Here is a 12,841-nt window from a genome sequence, read left to right as displayed (position 1 = left end):
GTACTTTATCATACAACCAATAGCAAAAATTGCAGATCTACAAACTCATAGTTTTTAATAATCACATTTTTAGTTTAGTTGGTTGTTTAGTCGGTGAATGGAACCGCAGTGGGATTTTGCATTTGCATTTCGCTAGGTTTCACACTGTATCGGTCCAGTGGTGCCAGATATTAGCTGTTCACAGTAGGGGTGTGCCGATATATCGTCCCGCGATATATCGCGATACGTTTTCGCGACGATATGTATCGTTTTGGGAAAAAAAAATATCGTTTTTGAAAAAAAAAAAAATTGTTTTTTTTTTTTTTTACAATCATAATAATCAGGCATGCAAACGGCCCCGAAGTGAAAAGAGTGACAACATGTTTTTTTTTCGGGTCAGGTGTCATACTATTTGGATTCAAAACGGCTATTGTAGCTGAAAAGCTACAAGTTTGCATGTCTGAATAATGCAAAAACAGAATTATTTGTTTGCATTTTCTTTTTTTCTCCTCCATATATTTTCATAATAAAAAAAAGTGCGTATCGTATCGTATCGAAATCGTATCGAAGTTGTGAGCCAAATATCGTATCGTATCGTTTCGTGAAATTAGTGTATCGGCACACCCCTAGTTCACAGACAAATGGCAGAAAACAATCTCCGGCCTGGAGGAGATGTAAGAAACAGTCATATGGTCAGCGGCATTAAGTTTGCCTTTAATACATTTCTTTATGCCAAATGAGTTTAGTGTGTGACTTTTGTGAGTTCTAGGACATTATTGAACAATGGAGCTTTGAGGAGCTTGGTTCTTGGGGTTGGAAGTGTTAAATGACCTCCTGATATCGTCGCTGTCGGGTGGAAGCCTTGTATATGTCCAATCATAACTTTTTTATTATAAAAAAAAGAATTGTGAAAATAGCCGATCTACAAGCTCACGCATCACAACGTCGTGAACTTGTACATCTGCTATTTCTACTATGACACTATTTAAACAAAAACATAAAGTTTCAATATGGAGATACAAGGTTTCTGCCCGAGCCCAACAGCAACAATATGGTAACAGTATTCTTTGCTGCTGCTGACCATAATATGACTCACGGGTGTCCAAACGTTTTTTCAAAGGGGGCCATATTTGAAAGTATGAAAATACCATAGGGCTGACAGCATCTCCTGACATACTAACTCTGGACCATAACAAAGTCACTTACGAATGCATCGCATTACAACAATTTTATTTAACTACAGTGCAATATCAATAGCCTTTTGTTGGCAGTGTAGCCAAATGTAAGCTACTAATCTACTGCTGTGAACAAAAACTAAATACAAAATTCCAGCCTTTTTTCACATGCATGCACTGCATTGCTATTATATTTATTGTATTTTGCTCAACTAGCAGTGTAACCAAATGTAACCAGGTGTGAAAAGGTCACTACAAAAAAGAAAAAAATCACATGTTGCGAATGAAACGACACAAGTAAAAAGCACTTCGGAATCATTTCAAATTCTACTGAATATACGGTATCTGCTTGGGTTAATTCCTTACCAGTCAGAAACTTCACTGTATGTGTTTCATATGACCATACTGGTCATATGAAACACATTTTACATTTAGGATTATGTGCAGATGTGTGTTCAAATCAAGATACTACAGGATCTACATTTTCGGAAGGAAGGCAGCGAGCCATATAAAATCTGCCTTCAAGGCACGATTGGCAGTGGCACCCTGGACTGGACTTTGTACATGTCTGAAGTGGACAGTATTGCAGGTGACAAAAAACAAACAAATGACAAATGAGGAAATTCAAGTCCTGGCTACAACTTTCTGTACAGCGGCAACGACTCTCTGGCGCTTTGATATGATGGGTATTTTGGAGAAAAAAGGCCGGTGGTCCTGATGGTCAATATCAGCCAGTGTATTCCGCACAGCATCCTTCACCAGCCTCCTGTTGGTGCGTGACAGATTGGCCTTCAACTTCAGCAGGGCAGAGACGTGTTTGACACTGTGGGTCCGAAAGAAAAGGTTTAATTCATTACTGTTAATCTTTTCAAAATCAACCCGTTGTTAATCTCTTCAAAATCAGAGGGGCATTTATTTGTATTATATGTTTCCACCTGGTTCCTAGTATTTTTTTTAGAAGGGTGGGAGTACAAATTATTGGAATTGATCCCTTTGTTTCCTTCCGGGCAAAATTTCTGTATGCTACTACTGTATGCCTTTTTTCCCCAAATGCAGGCTTAATTTTAATTAAAACGTGAGAATCACTGAACTAAATACTAGAACCTCAATCTACACTATAACATCATCTGTTCATATTTAAGAGTGTGAGTGTGAACAAATGGAACATTTTGCCCAACACCTTGCGCCTTAATTAGGGTATATTTGAATCCATTTTGTACACTCTTGGCCCTACAGACCAGAAAGGGTCCATTTAGGCCGCTGGTGGTCCCCGAACTTGAAGTTGATAACCAGTGGTTTAGACAAAATGATAAGGGGTTGTTTACCTGAGGTCAGGGTATTGTGTTGCCAGTTCAGCTACTACTTTCTTAATGGCATCAAGGTCTTGCAGTTTCAACACTTCTGCTATCTTGGGCAGAATGTCAGCCAGCCAAAACTCCTTGGAACCCTGTTAAAAACAGACTTATTTTAAACTACTGTTCTGTTGAACCCTATGACTTATTTTAATCTACAGTTGAACCATGTTAAGAACAAAGACTTATTTTAAACTGCATTTTTTTGGTTAACAATTGGTCTTATTCATTATATGTCAGAAAAACTATACCATTATGCCAGAATAACATAGTATAGGCTACATAGATGTTTATGAACTCTTCGAGACTGTTCCAGGTGACTACTACCTCATGAAGCTGATTTAGAGGATGCAGAGTTAACAAAGGTGTCATAAAAGCAAAAGGTGGCTATTTTGAAGAATGGTGGAGACTGTGTCCATTCTTACCGCTTCAGAAAACATCTGGTAGAGACTGTGTCCATTCTTACCGCTGCAGAAAACATCTGGTAGAGACTGTGTCCATTCTTACCGCTACAGCAAAGCAAACATCTGGTGGAGACTGTGTCCATTCTTACCGCTTCAGCAAACATCTGGTAGAGACTGTGTCCATTCTTACCGCTACAGAAAACATCTGGTGGAGACTGTCCATTCTTACCACTGCAGAAAACATCTGGTAGAGACTGTGTCCATTCTTACCGCTTCAGAAAACATCTGGTGGAGACTGTGTCCATTCTTACCGCTTCAGAAAACATCTGGTGGAGACTGTGTTCATTCTTACCACTGCAGAAAACATCTGGTAGAGACTGTGTCCATTCTTACCGCTTCAGCAAACATCTGGTGGAGACTGTGTCCATTCTTACGCTACAGCAAACATCTGGTGGAGACTGTGTTCATTCTTACCGCTTCAGCAAACATCTGGTGGAGACTGTGTTCATTCTTACCGCTTCAGCGAACATCTGGTGGAGACTGTGTCCATTCTCAGACACAGCTGCAGCAGCTTGCTCCTGCTTGTCCTTGTTCTTCAGGTCGTCCTTTCCTTTCAGAAGGTTCTTCACGTACTTCAATGTCACTTCCTCCTCCAGTAGTCCAATCAGCTCCTGCAGGAAGCTGATCAATTAAACAGGCTGTTTCCCAAACACTGGGTCGGGACCCATTTTTGGGTCACAGACTCATTTGTATGGGTCGAGATATCAACAATTTAAAGAAAAAAAAAAATCAAACCTTTAAGAAGTAATCAAAATAGCGGATCTACAAGTGCACAACAAGGCAAAATGCGACACGTTGTGAACTCATAGATTGGCTATTTTCACTAGTTTGGGTCCCGGGACACATCAAATTTCTCTTTTAAATGAATCTCCCTTTCCTTTGTTTTCAGCTGTTTCACAATAAAGTTACATTTGGCTCTACATTTTTTTTATTTGAAGGCGAGCTTATTTCAGTTAACACCATATAGCAGCTGGTCAGCATAATATCATCACTGTTGGGTAGAGAAATGGAATTAAAGAACCTGTGTTCTAATCTCACAAAGCGCCTGTGATGCTTTGTGAGCTTGTAGATTGGCCTTTTCCTCTACTTTTGTGCACACTCTTGCACGACAAAGTAGGGTATTCATTTACAACAAAATACAAGGTTTCTATGTTTAAATTTGAAACGGGTTAAGTTTCAAAAACAGGGAATGTAAGTTTGATCTACCTGATGACAGGCCTCTTTCAGACCCTTGAGATCCTCAATCTGTTTCTCCAAACCGCCCAGCAGGTCGGTGAAAACGGTTTTATCCTTACGCCACTTACGGGTTCCCACTTTTCTGTACTGAGTCTGAGAAGAATAGACAATGGATACAATTCCTATACATTTGCACTATACAGTACATGATGAACAAAGCAACTCACATACAGTAGGGAGAAGGGACTGAAAATATAAAGCACTGTTTCTCACTATGGAGTCCGGGGCCCACTAGGGGCCCAAATGGACCCTTATGGGTCTGTAACTCAGAGAGTACAAATGGAACCAAAGGCACTGGGGATTGTAAAGTGTAGATTGGGGTTCTAGTATAGTTTTGTTCAATCACAGTGATTCAACTTTTTTGTTTTAAGCACCCCCAGTTTGATATGCATTAGGGCACAGACCCCCATTTGAAAGTGGGACCTCTGTAAAATCCTGTGTTAATTTTGTAGACCCAAACAGATAAAGAATACCTTCAACTTGGTGAGCGTGGGGTTCAGTAGATATGTATATCCTGATTGTTTCATATCAGCCACAGTTGACAAACAGCTTTCTCTTAGTTCCTCTGGAAAGAGACTTGTTTTCATATCGATGTATTCCCTGTGCAGAGGTAGATATGATAATAATAATCTAAGAGCCATACTGTACTTTACTGTACCTAAACGTGTGTGTGTGTGTGTGTGTGTGTGTGTGTGTGTGTGTGTGTGTGTGTGTGTGTGTGTGTGTGTGTGTGTGTGTGTGTGTGTGTGTGTGTGTGTGTGTGTGTGTGTGTGTGTGTGTGTGTGTGTGTGTGTGTGTGTGTGTGCGTGCCTAAACTGTTGTACAGAGAAGAGGTTAGCCATGGTTCTAGCTCTGCTGTTTGCACCGCTTCTCTTCATGTGTCCTGGGCATGACGTTAAACTGCCCCGTTGTAACTACCATCGTTAATGTAGTAGGTGCAGTGGATGCATTTGCAATTTCTGTGGACTATGTAGCTTGCATACAAGAAGGCATTTTTCACCGGTGGACTCTACCAATAGCCCACGCTACGTGACGACGGCCCCTCCCGTGAACAGCTACCGGGAAGAGAGGCAATAGACGCGGCGGCCATCCCGCGGTGGGTCCGTCCGCTGTCGGAATAGCAATGGGTGGACTTCCAGGCCCACGAGAACAACTACAGAGAGCGCTTTAACACCAAGCAGCAGTGCAAGACTAAGAACTTTGTTTCCTCTGGTGATCCAGCCTAGGTCATAGCCCACGGACTGTTTGTTGGAGGGTTTCGACAACGTGGGAGGGATGCCCAAAGACCAGGCAGAAAGGCTGGCAAAGTATTGTGCTGTCTCTGCTGCCATATGTGGAGGAGCCGCTGCTACTTGGAGTGCTGAGTGACATGCGTGTTGTATCATGAGGACATATGATGAGTGACATGCATGTTGTATCATGAGGACATACAGTATGATGAGTGACATGCATGTTGTATCATGAGGACATATGATGAGTGACATGCATGTTGTATCATGAGGATATACTGTATATCCATGAGTTTGTGAATGTAACCTTTACTGCGCCTAAAATATTTGTGTCCCTGTATGCTTTCCCTGTGTGTGGACATAAATAAATTGTTAAACTGTGTGTGTGTGTGTGTGTGTGTGTGTGTGTGTGTGTGTGTGTGTGTGTGTACCTAAACTGTTGTACACAGAAGAGGTTAGCCATGGTTCTAGCTCTGCTGTTTGCACCGCTTCTCTTCATTACATCCTCATGGAACGTCTTAAATCTGTCATGAAATGTAATTTGATAATGAACAGAACGTTAAAAGGACAGTGAAGAGCAACTTATTAAAGGTGATGTAAGTGAGAAAAATGTCATTATTTAAATAGCTCTATATTGCAATAGTAATCATTGCTACAGTATATTGTTTGTTCAGTAACAGGGGATTACTGGGTTAGCATTTTTTTCAAGTCAGGACACCAATTTCATCCAGTCAGGAGAGAGAACTCATACAGGATACAGGATAAACAAGTAAAGTTGAGAGTGATGAAACAAAAAACTAAACAAATTAGCAGACAAAATTGAAGACTGAATATTACAAAGCTGAAGCGGAGTTCTCTCCTCTGATTGGATGAAATTGGTGTCCCGCCTGAAAATGTATTTTCTGGGATTGGGATTCTCCTGATACTGAACAAAAACTCAGTTGTGTCTAGGTTGGACACGACCTTTGGCATGATCCTGTTAAAAGTATCAATACTGCAATGTAGAAATACTCTGTTACAAGCAAAAGTCCGGAATTCAAAATGTACTCGAGTAGAAGTTCAAAATTATTGGTATAAAAATGTACTTAAAGTACCAAAAGTAGAAAGTACGCATTCTGCAGACTCATTCTACCATTTTACACGTTTTCAAATGTATAAAAATCTTTTGAAAATAGCAGATCTATTGTGAGCTGGTAGATCGGCCATTTTCAAATGGCCGAAATGTATATAGGGCTGAAGTGCTTAATGTTTTTGTAATATTCAAAAGTAACTAGCAACTCAAGTTTTCAAATAATTGTAATGGAGTAAAGGTATAACATTGGCCTCTGAGGTGTAGTGGAGTAGAAGTAAAAGTACTGAAAATTGGAAATACTCCAGTAAAGTAAAAAATACAGTACTTGAGTAATGTACTTTACACCACTGACAGATGTCAAGCAGGCAGGCTTAATTAGCTCAGTGGTAAATAAAAAAAAAGAAAGTTCAGCACTTACACAGGAGACCCCGGGTTCACCCCTGGGTAGAACAGGAGAGTTACATAGTGCAGCTTTAAGTAAAAAAATCCACCACTGTGCTACAGTATATTAATGTTAGATATAATATTACCGTTGTAGGAAGTCTTTAAGCAGGTACAGTACTGCCTGGCCCTTCTGCTGGCCTCCTAAATAAACCTCTGCTGTCCGCATGGCACCGTCTATACGCTGAATGCACAGAAATAGTAAACACATTTAATAAAAAGAACATTCAGGTAATAAACTACATAAAGTATTGAAATAATCTCATATCTGTCCAAAACTGTTACTTTTCAGGATTCAAATAAGAGCTACTGACAAGCTCAAAACCACTGCATCGCGGTATAGATCTGCTATTTTAGATACTTTTTTGTGACACTGTAGTATGATCAAGCAGGGCATTCATTTACGAAAAAACATAAAAAGTTGGAGATAAATGGAGATAAATGGAGATAAGAGGTTTCTGCCTGACAGCGATGTCAGACACATTCCAATCTTCCTAGAAAGAGAATTATCTGCATGTTTGTATGCTTTTGCTGTGAGCTTGTAGATCTGCTATTTTTTTAAACTATTTTCAAAATTTTTGGAAAGTGGTTAAGTGTATCTGTGGGTTTTATAAATATTGAAACAATAACAAGTATTAACAAGAGCTTGTTGTGACAAAATACTAACTACATTGGAATGCTTTGGAACACAAGTTCTTCTTTTTAACATTTCCTGAAAAGTAACAGTTTTGGACATAAAAGGTTTTGGCCAGACAACGTCAACGATGACATGTTGAATCAATTGTTTTCAACAACTGTGTTAACGTGGGAAAAAAGTACAACAATGTTTTGAATGTTGAGGATATTCTACCTGAACGACATCGGTGGCCAGTGGACTGCAGTAATATTCTGTGAACTCAGGCTCACAGGACTTCTCTTCTCTCTCCAGGACTTTATCCATGTAAGTCTGCACACTCTCCTACACACACACGCACGATATGATACTGACCATGATACTGACATGATACTAACTGTAGGATTAACTGCTGTATATTCCCATTTGCAATTAACAACTGCATCTCTTTGTACTGTATGTTGACCAAGCTATATGTGATTACCTTTGCGTCTGTAAGATACCGATTACCTTTGTGTTGGTAAGATATGGATTACCTTTGTGTTGGTAAGATATTTTTTCTCCATTTGTTCATACAGTTCCTCAGGCAACAGCTTCCCCAGTGCTTCATAGTTGATGTATTTCTCCTGTTTTTTAAGTATACTGGCACAGAGAGAGATATTTTATTACTCTTAAGAAATTATTTGGGTGACTACTTTGACTTAAAGGAGCTATATACCCATTATCAACCTTATCTTCATATCATTGATCCTAATTAATACTCATTATACAATGGTTCAATTTCTGTCTCCCTGCTCTGTCTCAAAGGAGGGCTGTGGACTGTTCAGAAACCTGTCTACCAGTGATTTCAGATTTCAAACTTTCTTTGTTTTTATTTAATGCAAGAACAATGGCAGCTATTGAGCATGCTAACTTTACAGGAAGATAAAGGGTGTAGTTTATGTTAACTTGGAATCCTCACAGATGATGTCATTGGTAGGGGAACTGTCCACAGTTCACCAATGAGACGCAGAGCGAGTACAGAAATTGTGCAATTTTATAATGAGCATTAGTGAGGACCAATTATATGAAGATAAGGTTGAAATAAGGGTGAAGTGCTCCTTTAAAGTACCGTTTTTGGCTACTCTACCCACCTCTGGACGTCTGTCACATTAGCACCCTTCCTAACACTGCATTTAATGATGATTTTATGATGATTTTATGATCTTGACTTGATTATACTTATATTAATCAAGGCTTACGTTGGATAGTAATCGTTGACCCAACGCAGGACATGAGAGCAGTCTTCGTCTTTGAGCTCAGAGCCTGCAATCTTCCTCAGTGTGGAGCTGAAGGCCTGGTGGTACAGCCTGGCCAAGAGGTTACAGATATCCATCTCCACTGGGAAGACATCCTTCAACACCTCCACCACCCTCTGAAGGTCTTCTTTGATCATCTTTCCCTTCCCATCTATCTCCAGCTGAACAGACGACCGTCCCTCCTGATCCGGAACTGTAGCCGCGTCCATTCTCTCTTCCACCACCTCCTGGAGCTTGTCTTGTAGCAGCTGTCTCCAGTCCTGCTTCTCTTCCTGACGCAGAGCGTTAAGGGTGGACTTTAAATCCTCCATGGTTCCCTTCCCTGGGTCCAGAGCCTGTAATTATTAATAAAGTACATTTGATTCATAGAGCACCTTTCACAGACAGTAACAGTCACAAAGTGCTTTACAGATACATTTTATATATCAGTAATATAGCAAATAAATGAGTAAAACTAAAACAATCAAACACCCAGCCATTGAAGATAATCTATCACAAAATGGCAGGACATGGCATAAAAGAGTCGCAGGCACAAAACAACAAAGTAACCGGCTGTCTAAACAGGTTAGTCTTACATTTATACTGTATACTGTATGTTTTATTTAATATAACAGATTATTACACAATCGAGGGGCAGTGCACGCAAAGGCTTGGACACCTTTGGTCTTTAGCCTGATGCGAGGGACAACCAGCTGACGATCCCAGTGACCTGCAGGGGTCATAAGGGTGGAGGAGGTTGCCTATACATGCGGGTGCCTGATCATGGAGAGCTCTATAAGTGATTACAAGAACCTTAATTTGGATCTTAAGATTTACAGGGAGCCAGTGCAAGGAGGCAAGGATAGCGGTGATGTAGCATATTGTGGCAGTAGTGTTTTGGAGCAGTTGTAAGCGGTCCAAAGATGTTTACCTGTGCCACCATCCTGCTGAGGGTATGGTGATTACCTGTAATGAACAACGTATTTGACCCCAGTACAGTACTTGAGTCAAAGTAAAGATACTCCATGTCAAATATTACTCAACTACAAGTGAAAGTTGCCCAGTCAAATGTGTACTTGAATTGAAGTACTGGAGTATTTGCTTTTAAAAATACAAAAAACATCTGCGATGCGTTGTGACCTTGTCAATCGGCTATTTTCACCATATTTGAATTAGGACTTCAAGGTTTCATGACATTCAGTTTTACAAAACATCAAAAGTATTTATCATGGTCCTTCAAACGTGTATTAAAAGTTTTAATCTCCAGTGATCCATGGCAGGATTTTTTCTCTCTGATTTCTAAAGCTTTTTCAACTGCAATGAAAAAATAAATCTTTGCCTGCGGGTGTCGCTGTTGAGGGATTTTGACTGTCAATCATCGCCTCCGCCCCCCCAAAGGAATGGATAGGGGAGGGGAGGGGCGGAGGGGAGAGGGGGCGGGATTAATGGACTGACATCAAAGTCCAGGGGCCAATCACAGATTACTTTTCAGCCTAATTATTCAGAAAACCCCAGACCACAGAAAATCCACTGAATGTTCAAAGTTCAGGGGTTTTTTGGGTCTAATTGAGGTCATAAAACCCCCCAAAAAACATTAAAAAAGTGAAAATGAATGTCATAACCTTTAAGTGGTTAATTCATAATGTACTTTTTGCCTTCCTAGAAATGCAGTGGGGTGATAAGCGGCGAGGTGGTCACCTCAGCACACGGAGTTGTTTTCACTCTCCATCCACCCACCCCTCCAATGGCACGTTCGGAACCAGGGGCGGGGTCAACTTGGTTAATGGTTAATTTGGAGCATGTACTGTTACTGGTGATTACCTGTGCCACCGCCCTGCAGAGGTCATGGTGGTGGTGGTGGTCAGAGAGCTGGTCTTCCTGGTTGCCATGCAGATGCTCCCCTGTGTCACTGTGCCGCTGTCCTGCTGGTGACAGAGAGAGATGCTCCACGCTCTTATATCGCTGCTGTTTGGTGGAAAACTTGTTCTTTAAGTCCAAAACTAAAACCCATTGAAAATAGTGAAAATAGCCTATCTACAAGCTCACAATGCCTCGAGGCATTGTGAGCTTGTAGATAGGCTATTTTCACTACTTTTGTGTGGCACTCTTGTATGATGAAGTAGGGCATTAATGTATGGAAAAACGTAAAAAGAAATGTGAAGATTCAAAGTTTCTGCCCGACAGCGACGATATATGTGTTATATTCGTCCATACTGTATGTGCAGACTCTTTTTTTGTGACCAACTTTTATTGTATTGTATTAAAAGCTTTCCAAAGGGAAGAGACATTACATTGTATTCAAATAATGTATTATATACATCCATATACTGTATGTAATTCAGTATAATGTGTGTGGGGAGGAATCAACTGGCATAACACTATTGGGAAGAAGAAGCGGGTAAAAAATCACAAAAAAGAAAGTAAAAGTACCTCAAAACTGTGTGTGTGTGTGTGGGCCTAGCTCACAGGGTGTTGTGATGCGTCTAGTGCAGTAGTTAGAGGGAAGGTTGCATGTCTACTTCCCACCTGCTTGCTACCTTCTCGCTTTCAGATACTGCCGCTGGCTAGCCCTTGTGGTGAACGGAGAAGCAGCTTTGTGCATCAGTCTTCTCCTGCCAGTACACAGCCTCTCCATCACCAAGACTCCTGTCAGGCCTCCACGTGGCCACACACGGTAACTGGGGCCCTGCGGCCCCAGGCTAACTCGGCAGGGGATCTCGGAGCAGCAGTGGTCCCCAGAGATATGGTGTGCAGGCCCACCCCGGTGGACATGCCCTGGCACCTATCAACCACTGCCCCGCTGCCTTGTGGGTGAGTCTGGGAGGACAAAAGGCTAAGGGAGCACACCCCGACAGAAAAGCAAGCTATTGCGGCACGCTTCAAGGCAGTTTTCCGACAAAATGGATTTCTGGCAGCCTCCTGCAGTTGTGTGGATGTGCCGGTCGTCTAGGGTCCCCCTTGCCATCGGAACCACCTCCTCTACAACCAAGTTAGTGGCGTTGGGAGGCACGCACCCCCCATGCCACTCTAAAAAAAAACATCATTGCGCAGGTATTTTCTCCTGCCACTAGAGTCTCTGACTTCACAAAGTCTGGCGGCGATGGAGTATCCAGCAACGGGAGCAGGTCTGAATGAGCTGGGAGCTTTTAGTTGGATCTCTGCAAGCCAGCGGCACAGGGCAGCGGTCGTTAGCAGCTGGGATTGAGTGGCAGCTGTTTCCGGCAGACCTCTGTGCGTCTGAGCAGCCCCTATTTAGGGACCGCACTGCTCACCCCAACTGGGGAAGGCTAGAAAAGGTGGCCCAAAAATTGCCCACTCAACACTGTGCCTGGACAGGAAACCGCACCTGTCAGGCCATTCCACTATGCGGTCGAAAAACAAAAAATATACCAATTAGAATTGCAGCATGGAACATAAGGACACTCCTGGATGTCAGCCATGGTACTGACAGACCGCAGCGCAGAACAGCACTCATTGCCAGCGAGCTGAAGCGATACAATGTGGATGTGGCGGAACTCAGTGAGACCAGGCTCCTCGAGGAGGGTTCACTCAATGAAACAGGAGAGGGATACACATTATTTTAGAAAGGATACCCCCTGGGAGGACAACATCTTCATGGAGTTGGTTTGGCAATTAAGAACAGTCTCTTACCCAAGCTCACAGAAACACCAGTGGGTATTAGTGAACGACTCATGACTCTTCGCATTCCCCTTGCAAAATGTCGGCACATTACCTTGATAAGTGCCTATGCACCAACCTTGCCATCCCATGATAAAGAGAAGGATCGCTTCTATCGGGCACTCGATGATACACTCAATCGTATTCCAAGGAGTGACAAAATCATTTTGCTTGGTGACTTTAATGCGCAAGTTGGGAAGAGTACGCAAAAATGGAATGGAGTGATTGGCGCCCATGGCATTGGGCAAGTCAACTCCAATGGCATAAGACTTCTTAGTCTGTGCTCGGAACATGACCTTACCATCACAAACACCATCTCCCAACA

At 41.9% G+C, this 12,841-nt stretch overlaps 1 protein-coding gene across 1 annotated transcript in view; it reads right to left on the bottom strand.

Moving 5' to 3' along the window:
• Window positions 1–1,072: 1,072 nt before the first annotated feature.
• LOC311044697 (uncharacterized protein) overlaps window positions 1,073–12,841 on the bottom strand; it is a 29,990-nt gene continuing 18,221 nt past the window's right edge. The window contains exons 15-25 of the mRNA XM_084056441.1: window positions 10,660–10,763; window positions 8,803–9,194; window positions 8,098–8,203; window positions 7,799–7,906; window positions 7,038–7,132; window positions 5,867–5,959; window positions 4,680–4,806; window positions 4,177–4,299; window positions 3,426–3,581; window positions 2,480–2,601; window positions 1,073–1,977 (exon numbers count right to left, since the gene is read on the bottom strand). Of these exons, the coding sequence (XP_083912567.1) occupies window positions 1,779–1,977; window positions 2,480–2,601; window positions 3,426–3,581; window positions 4,177–4,299; window positions 4,680–4,806; window positions 5,867–5,959; window positions 7,038–7,132; window positions 7,799–7,906; window positions 8,098–8,203; window positions 8,803–9,194; window positions 10,660–10,763 (1,625 nt within the window). The 3' untranslated portion in view covers window positions 1,073–1,778. The remainder of the gene's footprint in view (window positions 1,978–2,479; window positions 2,602–3,425; window positions 3,582–4,176; window positions 4,300–4,679; window positions 4,807–5,866; window positions 5,960–7,037; window positions 7,133–7,798; window positions 7,907–8,097; window positions 8,204–8,802; window positions 9,195–10,659; window positions 10,764–12,841) is intronic.

The sequence above is a fragment of the Gymnoscopelus microlampas genome (genome assembly GCF_963454915.1).
Source record: "Gymnoscopelus microlampas genome assembly, chromosome: 1".
Lineage (NCBI taxonomy): Eukaryota > Metazoa > Chordata > Actinopteri > Myctophiformes > Myctophidae > Gymnoscopelus > Gymnoscopelus microlampas.
The sequence above is the reverse complement of the archived record's forward strand: the minus strand, read 5'-3'. Positions and strand labels throughout refer to the sequence as shown.